Source organism: Dysidea avara, chromosome 8 (assembly GCF_963678975.1).
Source record: "Dysidea avara chromosome 8, odDysAvar1.4, whole genome shotgun sequence".
In the NCBI taxonomy this organism is placed as follows: domain Eukaryota; kingdom Metazoa; phylum Porifera; class Demospongiae; order Dictyoceratida; family Dysideidae; genus Dysidea; species Dysidea avara.
In genome coordinates, this window is record NC_089279.1 from 8,243,761 (window position 1) to 8,270,473 (window position 26,713).

General features: G+C 37.2%; 1 protein-coding gene and 1 long non-coding RNA gene across 5 annotated transcripts in view; both read right to left on the minus strand.

Annotated features, from left to right (window-relative positions):
- LOC136264585 (uncharacterized) overlaps nucleotides 1–26,713 on the minus strand; it is a 174,580-nt gene that overhangs the window by 49,864 nt on the left and 98,003 nt on the right. For 3 of the 4 annotated variants that reach the window (XM_066059351.1, XM_066059350.1, XM_066059349.1), the window contains 3 exons: nucleotides 15,522–15,617; nucleotides 10,080–10,358; nucleotides 6,486–7,282 (listed from right to left, as the gene is read on the minus strand). In XM_066059351.1, coding sequence (XP_065915423.1) covers nucleotides 6,486–7,282; nucleotides 10,080–10,358; nucleotides 15,522–15,617 — 1,172 coding nt within the window. The remainder of the gene's footprint in view (nucleotides 1–6,485; nucleotides 7,283–10,079; nucleotides 10,359–15,521; nucleotides 15,618–26,713) is intronic. The other variant, XM_066059352.1, reaches the window with a different exon arrangement.
- Nucleotides 21,623–26,528, minus strand: LOC136264589 (uncharacterized). The gene is made up of 5 exons (XR_010705223.1): nucleotides 24,903–26,528; nucleotides 24,470–24,852; nucleotides 24,179–24,419; nucleotides 24,041–24,130; nucleotides 21,623–21,951 (listed from the first exon to the last, which is right to left on the minus strand). It is a non-coding gene; the product is annotated as an uncharacterized lncRNA (long non-coding RNA).

The window sequence follows — 26,713 nt, forward strand, 5'->3', positions numbered from 1 at the left end:
AAGAATATTTGCTGAGAAGCAGATATTGAGGCTCTGGCCATCCTATTTATTATTGATTGTATGCAAATATTATACAGTAGAAATCACTATAATTGTGGGAGGGGAATAGCTAGTTCAGTGACTGAAGTGCAATCAGGCATAGTGCTAGCACAACTATACTCTCAGTATATAAGAGAGGGAATACAGCATCCATAATGAACTAGCTATTTATAGCTATGGAGGCAGAACCAGATTTAGGTAACCCCGTACAGTGATCTAACTCTAAAGTCACTTTGGTCCCCGTCCCCGTCCCGCTTTTACCCCCTTTCGTCCCCGCCCCCGTCCCGGTCCCTGTCCCGCTTTTACCCCACCCCGGCGTGACAGACCTTCGACCTTATTTTACGCAAATAATCGGTAATAACTCCGTGAATGTTCATCGGATTCCTACCAAACTTGGTACTGAGATTTGCCTTAACGAGCCCTTTTAGTGTGCCAAATTTCAGTCCGATTGGAGCACGCATTCATGTTTCATGGCGGATTTTGCAAAGTGTGCGAAAAGAAGTAGAAGAAAAGAAAAAAGAAAAACTTTGGCCGCTCGTATCTCGAAAAGGGCTGGAGCGATTTTCTTCCAATTTGGAATGTGAACTCCCCTACCTAGCCGGCACTTATGCAGCAACGTTGGTTTCAATCGGATAAGGAATCACGGAGATACAAAGGTGTGAAAATCGCGTTTACTTTCTTCCTGTAAATATACTCACGGTGTGGCGCGCCGGCTTCTTGGGCCGCATGACAGACTACCGTGTGTCTTGATCTACCCAGGGGCAAATCCAGGGGCTCTAATAGAACATTCAGCAGATACATAACAGTTGGTTTTCCTATGGAATTTATCCATTTCTGCCTGCACCTATATATACAGTGAAGTGCATTGGTCTGTTTAAAAGGCTTGATTCATCTACTTGAATATGTAGTTATTATTTAGGCCCCTATTTGGTGATTATTAGTTTCTCATCCAACCTTTCTAATTATTATGATGCGGGCGGGAGGGTATTACCATTTACCATTATACCATTATTTTATAATATTAACACACTGATGTACAGACCTTGTCCGAATTGTCTTTCTTTCTTATTACAGACATTTCCTTCACCAGCTGATTCTACTTTTCGTGATCGCCAACTGTTTTTCGACAGTAAACTGAAAGTCTGCTTTGATGAAGTCAATAGAACACGATTGCAACTGGCACTGCAGCAATTTGCTAAGGATACAATAGAGCAGTTTCAAAACCATGGTAACCAAAAATTATGCAATGGACCACACCCAAATCACCATGTTTTTGTACCAGACTGCCTGATGTTGCAAGTTGAATTCCTCGATAAATTCATGCCAAGACTTATTAATACGTGAGTAAAATAGATGCCAGTGATAGAATAAAGTATGTAGGTGAGTTATTAGACATTAAGGGTGCTCTGTACAGTTCGTACAAAGCTTCCCAAGACATAGTCTGTTTTGCACTAAAATAAATATTTTGGTCACTTAATTAGTCTATGACATGTTGACACATTTTAGTACCCATAAATTAGGTATCCCATAGCAACAAGCGTACGCATCTTGCTATTCTACATCCTCTCACTTAAATTAGAACTACTCCATCATTTTTAATCCAATGGACATGAAATTTTCACACAAGCTACTTTAGTAATTTTGCCAAAGAAGAGCGTTTGCCATTTTTAAATAGCAAGTTCAGATGATGAACAACATGGAAGTAAAGAAAAGGATTTCTGGGAGTGTCAACCCAAAAGATAAATATATGATGAATGAGAAGCTAAAAGACAAAAATAAAAACGTACAATGGTTTGTGCTGTTTAGCATAGTGTATCATAAAAGTATCAAGGCTCTTGTACGTAAACTGTAGGACTAGTTTTAGTATAAAGGGAAAAATTGTAACTCATGTTCTAAAGCAAATTTAGCAGTTGGGTTTGGACTAAACTGTGTACTAGTGTTAGCTTATATCCAGTAAAAAAGGACAGAACACTTGCTAAAACCATTCGTAAGTTATAGAACAAATTACATTTCATGGGAAGCCATATAAGCGGACTGTACAGAGCACCCTTAAAAGATATGTACTACCTCCCAACAGGGCAGTTTCGTAGGAAAGAGAAATGCGTAAAAATGGATTTGGCCAAATTACAATCTATTCACCGCCCAAAGGTGGTTAAAACTAGGGGAAACTTGAAGTATAGGTCTTTATCCAGCACCACAGCAGCGTACAGCCACATCCAGCTATCCCAGGATTAGCCAGAGCTCTGAAAGGCACGAGACCGGTGATGGCGTACTACTAAATTGTGATAAAATGCCAGAAAAAGAAGACTCTTAGTGGTGAATTTTGCTAGAGTTAAGGTTTTTGTCGAAATCAACCATCAGTTAAATCTAGTGTGGTCTTATTTTGCTGTCTGCTTTTTCACACAAAGTGGGAATCCCAGCACATGAGCGATTCTGGCTAACTCGGGGATGGCTGGATGTGGCTGTACGATGCTGTGGTGTTGGATAAATACCTGTACTGTAAGTTTCCCCTAGTTTTAACCACCTTTGGGCAGTGAATAGGTCGCAATTTGGCCAAATCCTTATTTACGCATTTCTCTTTCCCACGAAACTGCCCTGTTGGGAGGCAGTATGGATCTTTTAATGCCTAATAACTCACCTACATACTTTATTCTATCACTGGCATCTATTTTACTACGTATTAATAAGTCTTGGCATGAATTTAGCGAGGAATTCAACTTACAACATGAAACAGTCTGGTACAAAAACATGGCAATTTGGGTGTGGTCCATTGCATAATTTTTGGTTACCATGGTTTTGAAACTGCTCTATAGTTCTCCTGGCGATATATAATGCATTGTAGCATTCATCAACAAAAAAATTATAACAGTTTGGTATCACGTGTTGTTCTGAGCATGCACAGAGTAAATAATGGCTTACCATGCGGTAGCTTAAGAAGGATGCGGGCGGTGGATGAGAAACTAATAATCACCAAATAGGGGCCTTATGGGAATATATACTAACACAATTTCAATTTCCATTAAAAATGTTCTCAGATTCAATCTTGTATGATTCAAATTTTGAAATTTTCCACTTTTAACATAACGTGCATTTATTGTTGTGCGAGGATGCATCACGTGCTTGGTTGTCTGAACCTACCTAAACCTTCCCATTAACAAATGCTGCAGAGCCATACTGAATAATCTAAAGGCAGTATATAAAATATCTACAGGAAAAAATATGCATTTTATGTAGAAATATCTCCAAATTGCAGTATTTTAGTATCTATTTTCAAAATTTGCCTTGGGGCATGCATGCCCCCAGACCCCCTAGTTCCAGCATGCTTCCTTCACCCAAGAGATTAGCACCTACACTCAAGAGGTTAGTAGCTTGAGTTAGCCCCCCCTTTTAGAAATCCTAGATCCGCCCCTGCCACCTTACCAACACTTTACATAGAAATTCTTACTTATATTCTTTAAATGCTATCAGATTTATGACTATTTTGATTCCCATTATGCTGATTGTTATAAGAATAGCATTCTTATTATACAACCAAGTACTAAGAATAATACGAAATGTGGTTAAAATTACATCATAAATAAATAAATAATGAATTAATAAGTAATGTTTGAGAAAACTACGAGGCCTAGAGACATAGACTAACTGGGGATCGATTCGTCTGTGAACGAAGGCACAACCGTATAATCGTTGCACCTGTTCGTGCTGATAACTTTAACGTACGTGTAACTCTATATATTTGTATTTGTATTTGTATTTTAAGGATAAAGGCTTATGCCTACACATCCATAAACAAAATTAATAATTATTATGTGCTTAGCTATTCTAATTACTATACAAAATCAAATAAGCAATTACTGTAGTGTCTGTCCAGCAGTGTTTTAAAATCATTGACAGAGGGAGAATCAACAATAGATTGGGGTAATGAATTCCAGTCATTGATTACTCTGTTACTATAAAAATTAGATCTTGTATACGAATTAGTGTGATGTTTGAATAATTTCCTTGTGTGACCTCTTGCTACAGTAGAAGTGGATGGGGTAAATAAATGATTTTCTATATCATAACTGCCTTTGAGAATTTGGTACAAATATATCAAATCACCCCTTCGTCTACGGTGTTGTAAAGATGGTACGTTTAGATATCTTAATCTGTCGTAGTATGATAAATGGTTGATAGATGGAATCATTCTGGTTGCTTTACGCTGCATTCTTTCAAGTTTTTGATTGTCAAGTGTGTAAGAAGGTCCCCATATGACATTGTTATATTCAACAATTGGGCGGACAAGTGTTTTATATAGTTTTACCATGACATCAGAGTCCTTACACTCAAATGATTTACAGATGAGACCTAGAATCCGGTAGGCCTTTTTGATGGAAATAATATATATATAATTATATATATATATATTATTTGTTACAGTAGAATCCAAATAGTGTATATAATCTTCGACTTATATATATAACGCCCAGTACCACACCCAAGCTTTAATTTCATACTGTGCGAAGGAGAAGATTAGCGAACAGGCACGAGTGATTGCAGGAAAGCCAGAGGCCACTTTATGTAAACAACAAGATTACAAGTATGTTCAGGCGGTACATTGAGTTCTAAGTCGCCATGCCAGGTGCCAGTGGACACGTTACAGGTGATGAACAAGATTAAGAGTATGTTAACATGATTGTTTGTTGTGTATTTGTATTTTGTATACTTCTGTTCTGGCTTGCTAGCCGAATTATTTCCATCTCCAGTGTTCAATGCCAATATAATAATACATTGCTGCATACACTTCTATGGTATAAACTGCATCTCCTGTATGTTGTACAGTATTGTGTTACAAATCATTATGCCATTGTCACACCATTAATTTACCGGCACTCAGCTACCAGTAGTTTTGTGTTGGGCCTGGCAAGCCATTGTGTGTAGAACGTTAACCCTGGCAGTTTTCAGCTAATAAGTTTGTGTGTGAAAATACATAACTCTCAACCTGAAGCCTTTCAGTGTCAAGAGCGAGATCACTTTGTCACAGAAGCACAATACTTCTAATAATATGCTCCATTAGTAGGCTGTCTCGTTGGTGATTGTACTTGGTTGTATTTGCCCCGGGCCTAGTAATAATAATAATTATGTGACTGAATTTTGGAAAAGCACTCTTATGGTTGCACCTGAAACAATTAGAATTTTTGAAACTTGCATGGTGCTGTTAATAGCAGAAATTTTTTCTTGTAATCCAAGCTACGTATCCAGTGGCGTAGCTACCATTGAGGAAACCGAGGCAGCTGCCTCGGTAAAAAAATGTTCAACTGAACAGGCTGAGCAGTCCTGAGTTTTGGCACCCAGAATTTTCTACCCAAACATTACTAGACAGCATTACTGTACCACACACAATAGACAATAGTATCTATGGCTGTAGTACTAAGCAGGGCCAGAACCCTTGGTGACACAGTCTGGCATTGGATGGTCACACTTTTCAGCTACTTGAGTTTGTAAAAAGATTGAGATACTCTAATAGAGCAGTCATCATAATACACTCTAATAGAACATTCAGTACAGATTATAACCACTGTTCTCATTACACTGCTTGGTCTAAATCATTTAAATTTATGTTAACCAATTGATCATGCACATCATGTATTAGTAGTTACAATAAAAATAGCCTCCACATGCCATTTAAAAGCATATATTTTCAAACATTTCCTTAAAGGAGCATGCCCCTAAACTCACTAACTTGACATGATTAGCACATGCAGTTGAACATCACATCAAAGAGATAATCTCTGACTTAAAACATCAAAGCAGATCAATGCTGAAAAAGTAGTACGCATGACTATGACTACCATTGCAGTCCATGATGGCCTGATCACTCAAAATATCTCCGGAGTATAGTCTGATTCAGTTTTTGTGTTGAGTGCAATTACACTAGTCTAAAAATTGAAGCATGGTATGCATATACTGTAACATTAACTAAGCTGGAACATTACTTATGTCATGTAGAAAATGTTCAGAGTCTTCTGAAACAATCTCTTCCGTCCAAACAGAGAGTCAACCTGCAAATGCTGTACCACTCAATCTTGAAAGTGTGTGTGAATCAGTTGAGTCAGAAGCTGACCCTCTCAATTATTTCAATGAATAAACTTTGCCTCAGTAAAAAAAATTTCCTGGCTATGCCACTGCGTATCTATGGTTTATTCTACCCTTAAGTGTGTAGGAATTTAACTAATAATGCTGTGTTTCAAAACTAAATATTTTAATGTGTCGAATACACTCATAATAGTGACTTTCCAAAATTCAGTCACATATAAGTTTCCTGATTAAATATAGATACCATACCATACATGCATCCAAAACAAACTTCATTGCTGTACAATTAATAATTCATAAGTCATAATGCCAATGAATATAATACAATACCTCTACACACTTTCTACAGTAGTTAAATACATATAACATACCGATCTCCATCCTTCAAGATTTCGATAAATTGAGTAAATGCCATTCCAACTTTTATTGGTTATTGACAAACGATTACTTGGCACAGCAAGCATATCTTCATAAACATATGTTGGGCCAGCTTCCTCAGCCAGGCTTTTATTAGACTCCATGCTAGTAGATGGTTTCAACATCAAACCATCATTACCATGATCACCATTAGATGAATTCTGTTGGCCACCAGCACTTGATGGGTGTGAAGGTTCTTCTGAACTGCCATTATTCAATGGACCGGAATTAGCATCTTCTTGCACGCCATCTTCTTGTTGGTCATTAAGTGGTCTTATATTAATACCCCTCTCTGCCTCCCATGCAATATAAATATAACAAAACTTTGTTACTTCTATTGTTCCATAAGAATGTCCAATATGAAATTTTCCATCAACTGTAGTTTTTCCATCTTTATTGTGTATAATAAAACACATTTTTTGACAATCTTCTTCTGACTTCAGTTTTACACAATGTTGAAGATGTAATGTAACAAAATTGCTAAATTGTTTGATGTTGGTTCGTAAATGATAAATTGAGCTTACTATATGAACTCCTGGACTCGGTTGACTTTTAAAGGGTATATATGAACTCACTGTAACTAGAATACGCTTGCGTGCACAGTTGGCTGGAAGATATAATTGGAGTCCATGTTCCCTCCAAACAAAGTATCTACCAGTTTGGCCATCACAGGAGATTAGAAATGGACCACCAATAAGTTCCATGTTCCTACTTTCAGACCATACATTGGCTTTTGTATAAGGCAAAAGTGCTATAGTAAAAGTGATATTATATAGTAATGCTTGTCACACAAACAACTTTAGCTGTCCATCAGACTGTGCATGGTAGGTAATTTAATTGAGTTAAGATCACAGGTTAGTTTAAACCTTTTCTCTACAACTATATAATCCACACAAGCTGTGAAAAAAGGTGTGGCCTTAAAAGGCCTGAATGAAAAAAGTTGAAAGTGCAGCCAACAAATGACTGCAATGATGTTAATGCTAATAAATTTTAATAATATACACAGTCTTTATTAAATTTTATTAGCATTAACATCATTGCAGCCATTTGCTGGCTGCCACCTTTGATTTGCATGGTAGGTGATTTAATGGAGATAAGGTCAAAGGTTAGTTAAACCTTTTCTCTACAACTATATAATGTAAGGGAACAGCCATAGTAGGAGAGGCACAGATTATGCTAAAGTAAAAGTATTTATTCAAATCTTTTGCAACTCTGTGGTTTCACATAACTTTTACTGTTTTGTTCTGAACAATCTATGGCGCATGCAGATATATAGGCCATAATGTTTAGCTAAGATACATAGTGATCCGAGTTGACTTCATGCATGTGCTTAGAGAACCTTTTTTACCATAATTATGGAAGTTGCCTTAGTTGCCTCAATGCCTTATGGTAGCTAACCCATCCTCTTTGAATTGTACATATATACTACTTCACCACACAATCTATGTATTTATCCGCACACTGCCACAACTGCTGTCATGAAGCCTAACTCAAAATTTTGCCCAAAAGTGCTTTCAGGAATTTCCCAAAAATTTCACCTATTATGCTTTTCAGTGTTCCCATTAGCTCCTAGGTTAACAATATTTCTTACAAATATCTTGGAAAATACCAATCAGCAAATGCTCTATTAGAGGATTTCACTACAAAGTGACTGTTCTATTAGAGAGTATTGATCTAACGTACAATGCATTTGAGTGCTCTATTGCAGTTACTAATTTCCACTGACTGCACTATTAGAGAGTATCAATCTATTTTTATGGAATTAAGCTCCATAATTTGAAAGATCCACCTAATATGCTAGCATTATGCTGGCATAGCACTCAAGCCATTATGCTTCTTATTATGCTGGCATATTTGATGTAGCCCTAATCGTCATATGATGGAATCAATTATAAACGCCTGTAGCATCAATTTCTAAGTCTCTTGCACACCATTGCGAGTACATTACATCATTGCACACTTTTTGATGTTTGATAATAAGCAATGTAGACAATTCTTGAAACGATATTGGCACTATTTACGAAGAGAAATAATAAGGTGACAGCATTATATATGCGCACTGTTAAAAATTACTTGTTACATTAACACCAAAGATGGTTACACTTGGTACCATGCCACAAAAATATACAAATTTGGGTACCAATTATAACCACTCAGAGTGTTAATTTAACAAGCCACTTTTAACAGAGTGTTGCTACTTCGTACACCTCAAATCAGAGGGGTCATTCACTCTAAATATCATCAACAAAATTATGAACTTTGTGCATGTACAAGTCCACATTTCGAACTAAATTTCCACATTTCAAAATAAATTTCCACCTTTCCAAATACATTCCTGTACATTTCTGACCTTTTGATTCTTGTCAAAATGGTGAACAAAGTGGCTTTGTCATGCAGTTAGCAAACTAGAGTCGTTTAATGGTTTGCCAGCAGAAATGCCTCATACAGTTGCAATAATAACTGTTCTCCACTAACAGTACCTGGTAGTCTTGCATGGCCAGACCGCTTTTTTCTGTGTATCGGGTGGGGAAAAAGGGTCTAGTGCAATTCCAATAGCTGTTTAATTCTGAGTCGTCCCCAGACACTGGGGACGCTAATTGAATAATATTGGCCACAAAGGAGGCGCCAATGACATCAGTAAGTAAACTCAAGATGACTTCAATTTGTTTATCCTTTAAATTACTCTGATGTCTCTTTTATAGCATCTTGAAAGTTCATCCTTATCATGTAACAAGACTCACAACCGGACCAGGACTGTACAAATATTTCCACTTCATCATTGGTTTACTGGCATCATTGGTGGCTTCTTTGCTTATTCGATTAGTGTCCCTAGAGTCTGGGGATGGCTCAGAAGAAAACAGCTATTGGAGTTGTACCAGACCCTTTTTTCCCCACCCAATACATGGATAAAAAGTGGTCCGGCCATGCGAGACTAAGTACCTGGTGTGCTCAGTGGTTGTCATGAGCACCGGTGTGGTTTTGAACAGTGCCATGCACCTGCTGGTGCACAAACTGGGCTAGAAAGATTCACCAGATTTACTACTTCAGCTATTACACCACTGAACTGTCACTTGACATTAGAAATTTTAAGTTAAACTTTCACATTTCCATCAAAATTTGCAGATTTCTGATCAAATTCATAAATATCTAAAATTTCAGCCACCACCAATGATATTAAAATTTTCTGCAAGCGAAGGACCCCTTGTTCAAATCAGTGGCCTCGTATGTGTATATATGCACATGCAAACTGCCTGAAAACCAGATTTGGAGATAATTGCTTCAACTGTCAATAGGTTAGCAATGCATGGTTATTGTATTATTATTATAAACAGTACTAGTCTGAGATTTAAATTTGGTTTTTCCCAGGAAGATATTTGCACTGTAAAGTTACATAATGGCTTTGTGGTTGCTGGTATGTAAATACCAACTTGATAATTGAATTCCTTATTCTATAGTGAGTAATTTGATATATAGAAAAATTTATATAGTTTGTAAGTTAACGCAGTTTTAAATGTGAATGGTGGTTTATTATTGAACAATGAACTTACTAACTCCCATCTTTTCTGTGGGTGCACACTCTCCTGTTGATGCCTCTTCTTCCATGTGGCGTGAACTTGTCTCTGTCTTGGTAGAATATGATGATTCATGATCCATAAGTGGAGTAGGCACAGAGCCTGATGGACCTGTGGATGCTGTAAAGTAACCAGAGGATGGAATTACAATCTCAGAAGTTTTTTCTCGAGGTGAAGTAGCTTCTTGCTGAATTGCAATATTTTGTTCACCCTTTTGTGATTGTAGTGGTAGATGGTATGAAGTTACTAACTGAGCTGTATAGTAGAGACAACAGTATTATAGTAATTGTGATATTTTATAGTCATACAAACAACTTTAGCTGCATATATTGTACTTTGGGTGGGAGGATCAAAGTGATGCTGCTTACCATATTGTCCATACAGTACTAATTGGGAAAATACACTACAGTTATGCACTTAATTGGGCAAATACAGCACACTTGGGCAAAAACAGTATGGCTATGCACAGTATTTATTTAAGAACTGTTACAAAAACCCACTGGGACAGCATGTGCGTGACACTGTAAATACAGCATGTGTGTGACAACAATGTAAATTGCTAAAACCAGCCAAACTAATCCTACCAGTTTGTTTTACAGCTAGAAATAGATTGCATAAACACTTACTGATCGTCTGATCACAAAGTTATTGAAACATGACTCCACTAAGACAGCACGATTGATCACATGCGTGACATTGTAAATCACTACAACTGGCCAAGCTAATCCTATTAGCTCATTCTACAATAGTCCGGTAGATATAACTGGAAAAAGGGGTGAACCCGGAAAAAATTCGAAGAAAGCTGAATTTGGTATCATTAGAAAGCAAATTTTTCATAGAATAACATATCCAAAATCCTCTAAAATCCACCTCGGGGAAAATTTTTTATGGCCAATTTAGTATTGAGGCATATGTGACTGGATTCAGGAAAGTGGATCTTCCACACATATCCAATTTACCAACTTTGACAACTCATAACTTCAGATTGGAAAATGGTATTGACTTGAAATTTGATCCACCAGCACCACTTATTAGGTGGAGGAAATTTCAGAGTGATATTCAACTTGAACACTAAGTTGTGGTTTTACAACTAGAAATAGATTACATAAACACACTGTTAAAGTTGAGTGTTCTCAAGCATCCATTTTGCTGTGTTACCTAAATGCCCACACCTGTTATGGTGTAGTAGGAACACCCTTGCACTAATTCAATTTTGAACACTTTCCGATGTTTGTTAACACCCTTTGGTGTTTATGTACACCTGGTTTAGTTAATAAAAGTAACACAATTCGGTCACACATTAAGTTTGTAAGTCAATAAGAGCATACAGGCTAGCATTTACAAACGAAAATATCTTCCAACATTGCACATACATTAAATCATTAATCATTCACATTGAAGAAGGCAAAACAATGGAAGACATTTAGCCATGTGACTCTACCACTGATGTATCTCATGCACATGCATAAGATGTACATGCAATAGATTTGCGTAGGTGTTAATTACAGTGAGATGACAGCATGATGGAAATATCATGTACCTGTACACTATTATTTCTTGTGACAACCATGCAGTAATTCATTTCAGAGCTTTTAAAAATGAAATCCACAATCGAAAGTCATGTTTATTGGTCACATTATAAATACAAACTGAAAACCATAAGAGATAGGAAGAGTTGATGATACTGAATGTATGGTACCAACCAAGTGCAACGTCGCACTCGCTCGCACACATAATTTTGCTGGAGATTTTTAAAATCGTTAATTAAGGGGTGTGGCAACTGTTTTGCTTGTGAGACAACGTGGCAGCTGTTTCGTTCATGAAAATTGCTGAAACAGCTGTGCCACGCCCCCCAATGAGCGTTTTAAATCCCGAGGTAAGTTGCGTGTGCGAGCAAGTGCAACGTTGCGCCTGGGCAGCATCCATGCTTCCTGTATGTTCTTTGTGTCAATGATATGAATGATGATGTTTGAAATTGTTTGTGATTGGCTCTAAACAAAGAAAACACTCCATTTCCATTTTCTTTAAAAATATCTTCTACGGCCCATGGGTGTAATTGAAATATCCTATGGGTGTAACAGAACATCCTCAGAGGAGCCTGGTGTAAATGGCAGCTATAACATCCCAAAAAGTGTTTTACAAACACCTTTTTTTAACAGTGCACTTATTGACATAAGAAGAAGTTTGCTGCATGGCATGGAGATTATTTTGCTTAGCTAATCACAGAACACTGTAATTTTTGCAAACTAACCTGCAGAACTAATTCACAGCGCTTTCAACTTCTGCTATAGCTCATCTTAATCACTATCCACTGTTCTTTCCAAATCTGGTCTGGAATCTGAGGTATCTTTCACGTGTCGCAGGTTAATTATTACACATTTTATTGCATTCCCCCGAAATCCCCAATACAAAATGTATGGGGAAGTTTGCTACACCTGGTCGGTTTAGGCCATTGTGACGAGCCAAATTTCCGGCATCATTGTACTCGCAGAGAGTTGCTCTACACGTATCAAATCCAGAAAGTTACTACACAGGCTTGAGTACACAAGAATTAATTTAATTTTAAATGGTTTTACAGTCGAAATGTATTGGACATCCTGTTCCAGCTGGCATTTTTGCCATGAACAAAAGTATAGCAAATAACCGCAAACTTCTTGATATGTATCCTGATAATCGAAAATCACAGCAGTTTGAGTACTAAAGAAAATTGCTCTGATCCAGACGACCAGGAAGTACAATATAACACTTACAGCACTGCCTATGCTTAAAAAAAAAACAATGGGAGTGTCTTGAGGCAAATACAGCATTCAGCTTCACTTTGTGCTATATTAGCCTCTTGAAATCCCCCTCATGCTGTATTTTCTGTACACACGAGCGGTGGTGCTTTAACTATAACATGCATATACAACCATCAGACTGTGATAGATGATTCAATGGAGTTAAGATCACAGGTTATAAGCCATAACGCATATAGTTAAGATAGTTTAAGATCTGAGTTGACTTCACACATGTGCTTATACAGAACTTTTTACATATGGCAGCTGCCTTAGTTACCTTAATGTCTCATGATACCTAAACCATTCTCTTTGAATTGTATATCTTTACTACCTTACCACACAATCTATGTGTTTACCCACACACTGCCACAACCGTAAAATGGTGGAATCGATTATAAATGCCTGTAGCATTACTTTCTAAGTGCTCTGTAGCTTTGGTTAAATGTTTTAGCAGTCCCTGCACTTATCCTGTAGCGATTATGCCAGGAACAGGCATAACCGGTCCCTTGCACACCATTGTGGGTAACATTACATCATCGCACACTTTGATAATAAGTAATGTAGATGATTCTTGAAGTGATATCACCACTACCAATGAAAAGAAACAGTAAGGAGATGGATTATGTAGGTTAGATAGAGTGGCATGTTGCTACTTTTGTACACCTCAAATCTGAGTTCCTCCTTCACTCTAAATCTCATTGACAAAATTTTAACATTGTGCATGTAAATTTCCACATTTCCAAGTAAATTTCCACATTTTCCACCTTTCCAAATACATTTACGTACATTTCTGACCTTTTGACTTCATCAAAATAGTGAACAAAGCGGCTTTGTTGGTTAGCAAACCAGGGCCGTTTAATAGTTTGCCAGCAGAAATGCTTCATACAGCTTAATAACAACTGTCTTCTCCACTAACAGTACCTAGTGTGCTTGGTGGGTTGTCATGAGCACCGGTGTGGTTTCGAACAGTGCCATGTTGTAACAAACCTGCTGGTGCACAAACTGAACTAGATAGATTCACCAGTGTATAACTAGCTTTCTACTGATTTACTGGCTCAGCCATTTTGCCAATGAACTGTCATTTGACATTCAAAATAAGTACAATTTTTGCATTTCCATCAAAATTTCCAAATTTCCAATTAAATTTTCACATTTCTCGAAAATTTTCAGCCACCATTGATGATCTTTCTACAAGTGAAGGACCCCTCACTCAAATTAGTGGCCTTGTATGTGTGTATATACACATGTGAAACTTGCTTAAACACCTGAAAACCAGACTTGGCAATTATTAACTGTCAACAGTTTAGCAATGGTTATCGTATCATATAGTACAGCAGTACTGTATATTAGGGATCACGCAGAACTGGGTTTTTCCAGCCAAAAAAATATCATCCTAAAACTAGCCTCAATTTCCCTTCATGACAACTTGGCAGTATCAGTTAGGCACAGCCAAGCCCAAAAATGTCTTTAGATCAACCACAAACCTTTCCAAAAGTTTCTATGGAATTTTAAAACAAAAATATTTAACAGAATTTTATTGTGACTAACTGATGCCTTCAGCCAAGCATAAATCAACAATGGATATATCTACAGGCTTGATTTCTTCACTGTTTTATGCTACTTTGTCCCGAGATGTGCCTTTTCATCAACTGCAGTATGTATCACACATGCATCATGGACTTGCCTTTTCCCTCTTTGTGTTCTAGTTCTTTTCACTGAAAATTTTGGCAAGGTGTCAATTCATGATAACGTAATGTGGCTTCCGTGTGGCTGTGTTGGTATTTTCCATAGCAACTGGATTGATTTCAGAAATGCTTCTTATACTGTTCACTGTGTAACGGACTGAAAAGGTGAAAGCAAAGCATAATGGCCACTGTCCAATCTTGGGGCTTGCAAATTTTCTGTATTTTGTGGCAACTGGATTGATAGCAGAAGTGCTTTTCCTACTGTACTTCGTTTAAAGTGTTGTATAACAGGGTGACCATAGAGTGCAATGGATACTTCACTTTCAAGCCAGTAATTGATACCTGGGGTGCTCGTTCAGATGAAAACATTAACTTTCTTTTGATGTGGTATGTGTGGGTTCACCAGCCATAGCAATGTTACAAAAAAGTAAACAAACAAGTATAAGGAAAGTTAGCAATCTTTAGTGCGAATAGGGATCATAGAAATAAAAGTTGGGAATAAAGGGAGGTCGCCTGCACCTGCAGATATACTAGTGAACATTTGATCCCTAATTCAGTCATGGATATAGACTGAAATAATGTACACTAGCTTTATTATTAATGTTTTACAGTGACCTGCACATCTGCAGGTGTAGGCAACCTACCTTGTCTCCTTACTTTTATTTCCATGATCCCTAATTGAACTTAAAATTCCTAATTTTTCCTTATATTCATTATTCTAAACAGCACCAGTCTGATAAGTTGTGAGATTCTAAGTGTGGTATTGCCCTGGCCAATTTTTGTACTGTAAAGTGATATAATGGCTTTGTGGTTACTGGTATGTAAACAAAAACTTGATAGTCAAATTCCTTGTTCTATATATAGCAAGTAATTATTGATATATAATTATATGGTTTGTAAGTTAAAGCAATTTTAACTGTGAATGGTGATTTATTATTTAATAATGAAGTACTTACTATCTCCCGTCTCTTCTGTGGGTGCCCACTCTCCTGTCTCTTCTTCCACATGGTGTACGCTGGTCTCTGTCGTGGTAGAATCTGATGATACATCATCTACAAAATGGTATATATAGACTCATATTTTATGCAAATTATTACTTCAGCATCTTAAATGACTGTATATTATACACAGTAGTATCATATGGTATGATAGTACTGCATTAGTAGTTTGGGCTTTCTTGCTCAACAATGTCACTCAAAAAACAGACTCATAACAGTTTGGCAGTGCTGGTTAGGCATAGCCAAGCCCATAAAAGTCTTCAGAGTGACCCTAAACCTTTCAACAAACTTCTACAAAATTTTATAAATTTTCTATTTAACAGAATTTTAAGCTGACTGACTAACTCACTAACTAACTGATGCCTTCAGCCAAGTGTAACTTGACACAGTGGATGAGACTACAGGCTTAATCTCTTCACTGCTCGGCATTGGTTCATCCCAAGAATAATGCTGCCTTCACTAACTGCGATACATACAATCATAGACGGATCTAAGAGGCACTATCAGGGGGGGCCAAGGGGGGGCCAAGGGGGGGCAAGAAGTTTTAGTGTACAACAGTGTCTATTCCACTAAGAGGAATTCTAGTACACAGGTTATACTCAATTGCATAACTATATTCAGTATAGCTGGATGAATGATAGCATACAATTGTAAGATTGTGGTCAGAGAAACTTTTTTTAAATTAGACCTCCTAGGTTTGAATTTGGGAGCATTTTTGGTAACATTTAGCTAAAAAGTGTATGCTTGCAATGTATATAAAGATTAGTTAGCATATCTGAAATAAAACCTGTTTGAAGGTAAAGTATACTAAATCAAAATATAAAGGTGTAGCTAGTATTGTTATAATGACGTTAGAATTGTGACTGTTCTATTAGAGTAGTGACTGCTCTATTAGAGTATCTCGATCTTGGCACAAAAACTTAAACTTACTTTCTTTACAGTGTACAGTATAACTGCAAAGTACATTTATAACTGTTATCTTCTATTTGCCTATTAGCTTTCTATACTTCTGAATACAGTGTGAATGCATGATTCCAGTTTCTGGTATCAATATAGTACTGTGAGTCCAAGGGGGGCAAGGGAAGGACCAGGGGGGGCACAGTACCCCTTGGCCCCCCCTCAGATCCGCCTATGCATACAATACACACACCATGGACTTCCCTTTGTCCTTCAATGTGCCCCAGTTCTATTTACTGACAATGCAAGCTGTCAATTTGTGATAGCACAATATGAAATATTATTATACAGCTTTTATGGCTGTGTTGAATATCTATCAAGTTTACCACTTGTACTTCTCGTTAGTCTCATCGCTCAGACCCTTCCTCATGCGTACTTATCGATTTTAGACTAAAAGTGCTCCTTTCTGGTGTGTGCTTATAATCTAAAATTGATCAGCACGCTTGAGGAAGGGTCTGGGTGACGAGACTAATTTCCCGTAGCAACTGGATTGATTGCACAGGTGCTTCTCATACTTTGTAATGCTGTGTAATGGGCAGAACACAACTGAAAACAAAGTGTAATGGCTACTTCACTTTTCAGTAATTGGTTGTTGGGGTGTTTGTTCAGATGCAAAATTTATGACATGCCTTGCTTTCTTTTGATGCGGTATGAGTGAGTTTAGTAGTCATTGTGCTATAAAAAAGTAAGCAAACAAGTAGAAGGAAAATTAGGAATATTAAGTTGGCAAAGAAAAATAAGTAGTGAAACAAGGGAACAACTAAAAAGTAATGAATGCAGATAATATTATACTAATGAATGTTTAACTTAATCACTTGAATCAAAAAAGACCCTAAATTGTAGTGAAGCAATTATCTAAACCAGCAAATTTACTGAGGGACACTTGATTCCTATACTTCAGTGTATTATTCTCTTGTTTCACTATTTTATTTTACCCTCAACTCAGCATATAATATAATTCCTAATTTTCCTTCTACTTGTATATATTTTTATGACAGGCAAAAATTACAGGTTTTATAAACTGTATGTCCCATAGCCAAATTGGTCCAAAAGTTAAACCATACTGTATTTCATGACCTTAAAAATACCACCACTTTATCACTGAAGCCAGTCTTTGGTTTTGTTTGTGTGGCCTATGATGTTTCATCATACCAAGTCTTAATCTAACTAAATATTACTAACATTCTCAAAATTATTAATTACTGTTCATGTAGGGGCTAAAAAGGGGCTAGAAGGCCATAGCTGTAAGTAAAATTAATATTGTATATTGTGATTGGGCTAGTTGTAAAAGTAAGACTATATTATCAAGCTGCACCACATATCTGTACCTTGTGCACATTTTAAATCTATTTACAGGGATTTTACTAAAAGTACCACAAGACCCAATCTTGCATAGATAGCTTTTTTTTTCTCAAAAGTATTATTCGTCATTTGAGTAAAAATTGCCTTACAATCAAACCTATATAGTCATAGTTACTTTTGATTGCCTTACAACAATATTTCATGCATAATAATTCTTTTTTCTATTTTGTCCCATCATTTCACTATTTCCTTAAAATCACTTCCATTTTTCTCAAATCACTTCCAGATTCAATCTCATCACAACAAATTTCCTGAGAACGTATGCCCCTAGACCCCCTAGTTGGTAAAATTCCTCTTAACCTAGTACTGCCACACAATCTCTCTCCTTGTCTTAACTGTTTGGACATGCATGCAATCATGACAAAATAGAGTACAAAATGTGTACTTCAAACATTAATACAAATTTTGTTTAAATTCATTATGTGCAACAAACACCCCTACTTCCCAATCCTACCCTTCCCTTCCCCATATTTGTAAAAATTTAACCATTGTATTCATTCCACACTAATATTTGTTTAGCAATTAGCAAGATGTATAAAAGTATTGGATGCCTAATTAAATTACTGTATTTCCTCGCATAAAAGCCTGGGTTTTATTTCTTTTCTGCCATTTTTGACCCAGCCGGTAAACAAATAGGGCCTTTAATTGAAACCAGGCATTTATTTTGTATTGGTCTGACTGACGCTTGATGTCTAAGTCAGCCATAGGCTGGTTTTGGAGCCTAATAAAGTACAAAAAAAGTGAAATTCTCACAAAAACAACAAAAAAAAACAAAAACAGCCAAGCTATGAAAAAATTGTGCAGCCTAAAAAGCCTAGGTGAAAAAAGTTTTGAAATCAAAGGTGGCAGCCAATTCCAATGATGTTAATGCTAAAAATAAAAATAATAATGGCTGCATTAAAATCATTGCAGCCATTTCTTGGCTGCCACCTTTGATTTCACAACTCAGGCTTTTTTAGGCCGCACTATTATTTACAGTTTGGCTGCTTTTTTTTGTGTGTGTGTGGATCATACATATCGCATGCACATGGACTTTCCCAGACTACTCATATGATTACTCATAGTACAGAAGGCTCTATGAAGAAGCAGCAGCAACAAGGGAAACAATTAAAAGCCATTAACAGTAGACTCAAATGTAATAGCCCGGCCTCTACTTGAGACCGGGAATTTATTTCCAAAGGTGCTGGAAATCCTCTGGCTTATAATTGAGACAGGTGTTTAATCAAATGCAGCTTTTATATGAGGAAATATATGGCAATGCGCAAAAGCTGTGTAAAATGCACATACATGAAGCAAAAAGGTATATGTCTTTAACCTTTAGTGAGTAGCTATATGATCTATTTGGAATTTCTACTATATCAATTCCAAATAGATTTTTCTCACTATATAATGGCTGAAGATTATAATGCTGAAGTACAAAGTGAAAGTATGTGTTTTTACAAAGTGGTGCCAGCTGAACATCCATGCACCAGTTTGTGGTACATGCACTGTTAAAACAAGGTTTATTATGGAACAGCTTTTGGGGTGTTTTAACTGCTGTTGTTGTCAGGCTCCCTAAAAAGGCGTCCCATTACACCCTTTGAAGAGTATCTAAAATAACCTTAAGAGCTGCTAGTGGACACCATTGGGCTTTCCATCACTCCCCTATCAAGACACACGGTAGTGTGTCGTGCGGCCCAAGAAGCCGGCGTGCCACACCGTGAGTATATTTACAGGAAGAAAGTAAACGCGATTTTCACACTTTTGTATAGCTCCGTGATGCCTTATCCGATTGGAACCAAAGTAGCTACAGAAGTGCCGGCTAGGTAGGGGAGTCCACATTCCAAATTTGAAGAAAATCGCTCCAGCCGTTTCCGAGATACAAGCGGCCAAAGTTTGGGTTTTTCTTCTTCGTTTTTTTCTTCTTCTACTTCTTTTCGTACACTTTGCACAATCCGCCATAAAACACGAATGTGTACTCCAATCGGGATGAACTTTGGCACACTTACAGGGCTCATTAAGGTGAATCTCAGTACCAAGTTTGGTAGGAATCGGATGAACATTCACGGGGTTATGACTGATTATTTGCGTAAAATTAGGTCGAAGGTCTGTCACGCCTACAGGGTAAACCGCTTAAAGGAATGAGCTGAAAATTGCTATGTAGATGGAGTAACTATCGTAGGAGTGCCTTTTTGTAGTTTGAAAGGAATCCAGTTAAAGGCCATCGAGATATGACACAAAACCTAACCTGTGTCAATATTATGCAATCGATTTTTATGAATAGAAAACTATTAGTTTTCACGTCTACCAGGCAAACCGCTTACAGCAGTGAGCTGAAAATCGGTGTGTAGCTGGACTAATTATCATAGAAAGTCCTTGCAATAGTACAGAAGAATTGGATTACAAATCACTGAGTTATGATTCCAAAGCCAACTACGTGTAGCATATGCGAGATCGAGATACTCTAATAGAACAGTCACCCTAATAGAGCATTCAGCTACGTTTATAATTTACTCCATTATAGAATTATATCACATTGCAAGTTATTCTGTAGGGAGTTCAGCTACAAACAAGTCATCCTGTAGTCAGATCAGCTAGAAGAACGTACCTAATAGAGAGTTCAGCTACAAAGAAACCATCATGTAGAGAGTTCGGCTGCAAACAAAATCATCCTGTAGAGAATTCAGCTACAAACAAATTGCCCTGTAGAACGATCAGCTAGAAGAAGTTACCTTGTAGAGAGTTCAGTTACAAAGAAACCATCGTGTAGAGAGTTCAGCTGCAAACAAATCATCCTGTAGAGAGTTCAGTTAGAAACAAGTCATCCTGTAGAGAGATCAGCTAGGAGAAGCCACCTTGTAGAGAGTTCAGCTACAAAGAAACCACCATGTAAGAGAGTTCAGCTGCAAACAAATCACCTGTAAAGAGTTCAGCTAGAAAGAAGTTACCTTGTAGAGAGATCAGCTAGAAACAAGTCACCCTGTAGAGAGTTCAGCTAGAAGAATTACATTGTAGAGAGTTCAGCTACAAAGAAACTACCATGTAGAGAGTTCAGCTGCAAACAAATCGCTCTGTAGAGAATTCAGCTACAAACAAATCACCCTGTAGAAAGATCAGCTAGAAGAAGTTACCTTGTAGAGAGTTCAGCTACAAACAAGTCATCTGGTAGAGAGATCAGCTAGAAGGATCACCTTGTAGAGAGTTCAGCTACAAAGAAATCACCCTGCTTCATCTTTTCTTCTTCCTGTAGTAAAGAAAAGAATGATAGGTTAAAAAGCCCTAAAGCCAGCCATAGGCCGGCTTTGGGGTATACAAATACAAAAAGAAGTGAAATCTAATCCAAAACAACCAAACTGTAAAAAAAGAGTGCGGCCCTGAGAAAGGCTATGGTGAAAAAAGATGTGAAATCCAAGGTGGCGGCCAAGAAATGGCTGTGATGGTAGGTTAATGGTAAAAAATTTTAATAACAACAATTCAGGTGAATTTTGTGCCAAGACCAAGCGGCACCAAATTCACCTGAATTGTTGTTATTAAAATTTTTACCATTAACCTACCATCACAGCCATTTCTTGGCCGCCACCTTGGATTTCACATCTTTTTTCACCATAGCCTTTTTGAGGGCCGCACTGTTTTTTTTACAGCTTGGATGTTTTGGATTAGATTCTATTAACACTACTCTATTAACACCTAATATTAAAGATTAAAAATCTTTTTCACTTGCAAAGTAGGTAACACAAAATTGTCAAAACACATAGTTTACACACTGCAAGTCTGTAAAGTTAACTATGTCAATTCATTCTTTGCAGATTGCTGACAAGCTTCAATGTGGTAGGTGGCAGTGGCTGCTCATCAACAAGCTAGAACACATAATGCTGGATGAACAGCAGGATGGAAAGGTTACATCAAACATGAAATCCACAGCCATTAAATCCATTAAATCATCTTGGACAGATCTTGATGTGACAAACACCCACTTCTCACAGCACACAAACGTCTGAGAGACCACTTCACCAGGACGACCAGTAATAACTAAATAGGGTTCTATCTGATTGATTGTAGCTACTTTACTATCCACATCAATATCACACCTCTGAAAAACACAATATCATAAAAATAATTACAAGTAAAAATAGGGAATATAAATTATGGGTCATTCCATGCCAAATCACTGAGAAATTGCAGGGTCACCCCTCAGATTTTGACGAAACTTGGTGCGTTTGTAGTACCTACGGTGCTCATCATCCATACCAATTTTTAGCCTCATACACCACATAGTTTCTGATTTATGACCACAAATGTTTTGAATATTTCATGAAAAATTGGTCCGTCTTGAGTTACAAAATCAACTATAGCTCACCACTGTGTTAATATTTTAACATTTAATTTTCAGCAATTAAAGACTGTTAATTGATCATTCAGGTAATCCATAAACTATGGGATATCAATTTAATTAAGGTTCAAAAATACTCCATTAAAAACTTTAATCCTTAATATTTCAAAAAGTGCTGCTTCAAATTCTTTGAATTTTTTACTAAATAATAATTAGTTGATGGTCTATTGTTGGTAAAATTTTGTGGTGGGGCCACAATGGGTTCAAGAGATATAATTAAATGTGTTGTGGTATGTAGTGGAATTTTGTAGTCTATTATTGTTATATGGGAGTGTACACATCTAATAACCACTGTTGATAAGGCCATGCCAACTTTGTCTTACACAATGTAGGTGTCCAAGTACAGTGCAACCTGTATTAGTGACCACCTGTATTGAAAGACCACCTTTGTGCTGCATTTTATATAGTTGTCTAGTTTTCAAATGCAGCTAGCTTATATAGCTTGCAAAGGCAGTACAATGACCAGCTAATGACACCACATCAGTTGTTCAACTGAGCATGTAGCAACATACCTACTGCTTACTTTGGGTATTGTAACAATGAAGATTGTTCAAGACAACAGGAGCATTGCTTTCAACTCTCACGTATAGTATATGGTATGAGAAAATTGCACTCTTTTATGCCAATTTCAGATAGCAGAATGGAAATAAAATTTTACTGATAATCTGATGTTTTCAGGAAAGAGAGAGTCCCATAGACCCCAAGCTGAAACTTTGCAACTAATAGGTGAATGTTGACAAATATTCACACAAATTCTAATCAGCACTTTTTGGTAGAACAAAGGTCAAAGATTAGGAGACATGGTTAATTATAAAATTTAAGCTGTTAAATACACTAAACGAAAGCTTTTTCTTTGAGCTTGAAAGTGGTGCAATTCATTTTAAAACACCAAGGTTATGATGCTTTGAATGGTCACGAGTACAGCAAAAATAGAATACTAAATAAGCCATTTCTGGGAAGCCATACAAGCAATGGGTGAAGGGACACATGACCACTTTGGATACCCACAAACCGAACTTCGTCCAATTCTGAGGGGACCATGTGCAAAACTTTGGTGAACTGAAGTGATATGGAATTACCCACACAGTAAATCCAACTAAATAAATTGCAGCACAAAGGTGGTCTTTCAATACAGGTGGTCACTAATACAGGTTGCACTGTACTTGGACACCTTCATTGTGTAAGACTAAGTTGACATGGCCTTATCAACAGTGGTTATTAGACGTGTACACTCCCATATAACAATAATAGACTACAAAATTCCACTATACATACCACAACATATTTAATTATATCTCTTGAACCCATTGTGGCCCCACCACAAAAATTTTACCAACAATAGACCATCAACTAATTATTATTTAGTAAAAAATTCAAAGAATTTGAAGCAGCACTTTTTGAAATATTAAGGATTGAAGTTTTTAATGGAGCCTTTTTGAACCTTAATTAAATTTATATCCCATAGTTTATGGATTACTAGAAAGATCAATTAACAGTCTTTAATCGCTGAAAATTATACTTTAAAATATTAACACAGTGGTGAGCTACAGTTGATTTTGTAACTCAAGACGAACCAATTTTACATGAAATATTCAAAATATTTGTGGTCATAAATCAGAAACTATGTGGTGTATGAGGCTAAAAATTGGCATGGGTGATGAGCACCACAGGTACTACAAACACACCAAGTTTCATCAAAATCCAAGAGGTGACCCTACAATTTCTCGGTGATTTGACATGGAATGACCCTTATATGGAATACATCATACAAGTTAACAGAGTAACATACCTCAATACTTGATAAAAATGAAACCCTTTGGAAATCCACAGGGATACAACAGCCATGATAGTAGTTCTAAACAAGCCACATCATGTGCATCTACAAACAAAAGTGTTAACAAAATGTGTCTGTGTTGTGCATGCTTACCAGCAGGTTAGGCCAAATCCATACTCCATGTACAGATTCTAGGAGCTTCTTTATAAATGGCCTAGTAGTAGCTTCAACCTTCAGCATCATCATATTTTTCCTACGTGACATCAACTACATCTTCATTTTCAGTCCTTCTCTGCTTTGCTGGTGGCTCAACGGCAGCTTCCCCATCACCTGATTCTTTGCCTTTTTTCGAAGTTTTAAAAAGAATTTCTTAATGCCATTTTCCATGATCCTACTAGAAAATGGGTAAAAATTGCTATTATTCATACATTATCATTCCCTTACACAATAACTGCCAGTACCAATGTCATCACAAAGTTTCGGATATTTTTCTACCAGTTTCTTGCACACTGTTGTGTACTGTTCTGGCTTTGGGTAGGTGTGGGCTGTGATGTATGTTCGTAGGACTTGGGTTATCTCCCTATGTGCTTTGGAAGTGGTCACCCCGGTTCTCACAGCATCCTTGACAGAATCTTGGAATGTTGACAGCTGTGGAATAGCAAACATCAGATGCCAATCGCTAGATGATGACGTCTGTACTGCATCACGTGGCACACCATCATGTGTGTTTGAATCTAGATTGGCACTTGCAACAGGGCATGACCAACCATCATGATATCTGCACTTGACGTACTCGAATCCAGAATACTACTGCTTTGCGTTTGAGCCTATAAAGTTCAGTGAGTTAATAAGATAACAATCCCACTTAATTTCTTACCGAATTTCTAACTGTATTCAATATCCTTCATAGTCTCATACTATCCCGAACGACAGGGGCTATCTCTAGAAGATCCCTCTCCTTGAGTCCAACGAAAAGTTCTCCGTCCTTGCAATTATCCACAACCTAGTTGCTATGCTACTGTGTATTCCCTTAGAAATGACGAACTTTCCCAGCTCAGCAATTCTACTTTTTGACAACTCATAGTGAACACGAGGGTGCTTCACGAGGCATCTCACGAGATACGAAAGGTGCATTAATAGAAATTTAGTGAACATTAATTGGAGCATAGATCTATGATTGGAGTAATTGTGCTGTGGCAACAGAACAACAGTGCCTGGCGTAAATGAAGGATTTTATTGAAGTACTAATAACTATGTCTTGTCTTAGAATGATTCGCGTGTGCCTGAATTTGACTTGTTCACTGCATCGGACCTGAAGTTCGACATAACAGGCTACGTTAAGCATATCAGAATCTTCCATGCGCATGATCCATCCTTCAAAATTACTGGTTGTATTGCTGGATGTCAGCGGACGTACAACAATTTTCGTACATTTGTAATCTGGTATTCATATAAACACTGATTCAACTCAGTAGTGTAACTACAATACCCCAGTCTGACAGTAACCACAATTGTTACATGGAAAATATGAAAGATTATGAGCAGGACATACAATCCAGTGGTGGATTTGATAGTGGCCAGTGCAGTTTTACTGATGGATCCTATCAAGATTTGTTAACCACATTACACCCTTGCGATGAGACATCATGGCTCTATCAGTGCTACTTAAATAGGAATGAAAAACAGTTACCATAGAAATCTGACCTGGAGGTTGGGCCAGGTTAGCACAATGAATGGCCATTATAATAGTACATAATAGCAATGTAGGTTCTGCTGTATGTGATGACACATTTGAAGAACAGTTGAATCAGTCTTTTTCAACTGATTTCAGGTTTGTAATCGAGAGAGTTTCACGCAAGCACACACCCACACCTCCATATTACAATGAGTTGCACTTACCCACTCCTCCAGCTAGTTGCACGTAAGAATGCACACACACATACAAACAAACAAACAAACAAATGCACTACTACAATGTTTTCCTGAGGTGTACAACTATGATATATTATCTTTTCATTTTTTGTAGCTGTAGCTGGGTGAAGGTTGATGGCGACGAATACAAGCTTAGAACTGGTGTGATTGTTGAAGTTATTGATGACATGCTGACGATTGGAGTGATCCAAAAGATTTTTGTGGTTGATGAACATCAACGCTTAAATGCTTACAATTGTACATATGATGCACATTATCATGCTTACAATATAGGTGATGAGATCACTTGTCGGATGGTGTCACACTCTAGTCTATTATATTCAGGAACAGTCCACATCCATACATCACAAATACGTGAACTGTACAATTCTTTTGTACTTTTACCTTTTGCTTTATCAAGGCACACGGTAGTGTGTCGTGCGGCCCAAGAAGTCGGCGCGCCACACCATGAGTATATTAACAGGAAGAAAGAAAACGCAATTTGCATACCTATGTAGCTCTGTGATCCCTTATCCGATTGGAACCAAATTTGCTAGAGAAAATGAAATTAACTTGTTTAGCCCAGTTAGGGGAGTCTACATACCAAATTTGAAGAAAATCGCTCCAGCAATTTCCGAGATACGAGTGAACAAACTTTCATTTTAATTTCGTTTTTTTCTTCTTCTGATGATTGAGACCATTATTAATAAATAATGAGAAGACATACAAATCCACAAAAAACCTCGGTCTCATGCGACCACAAAATACTGGTTTGCA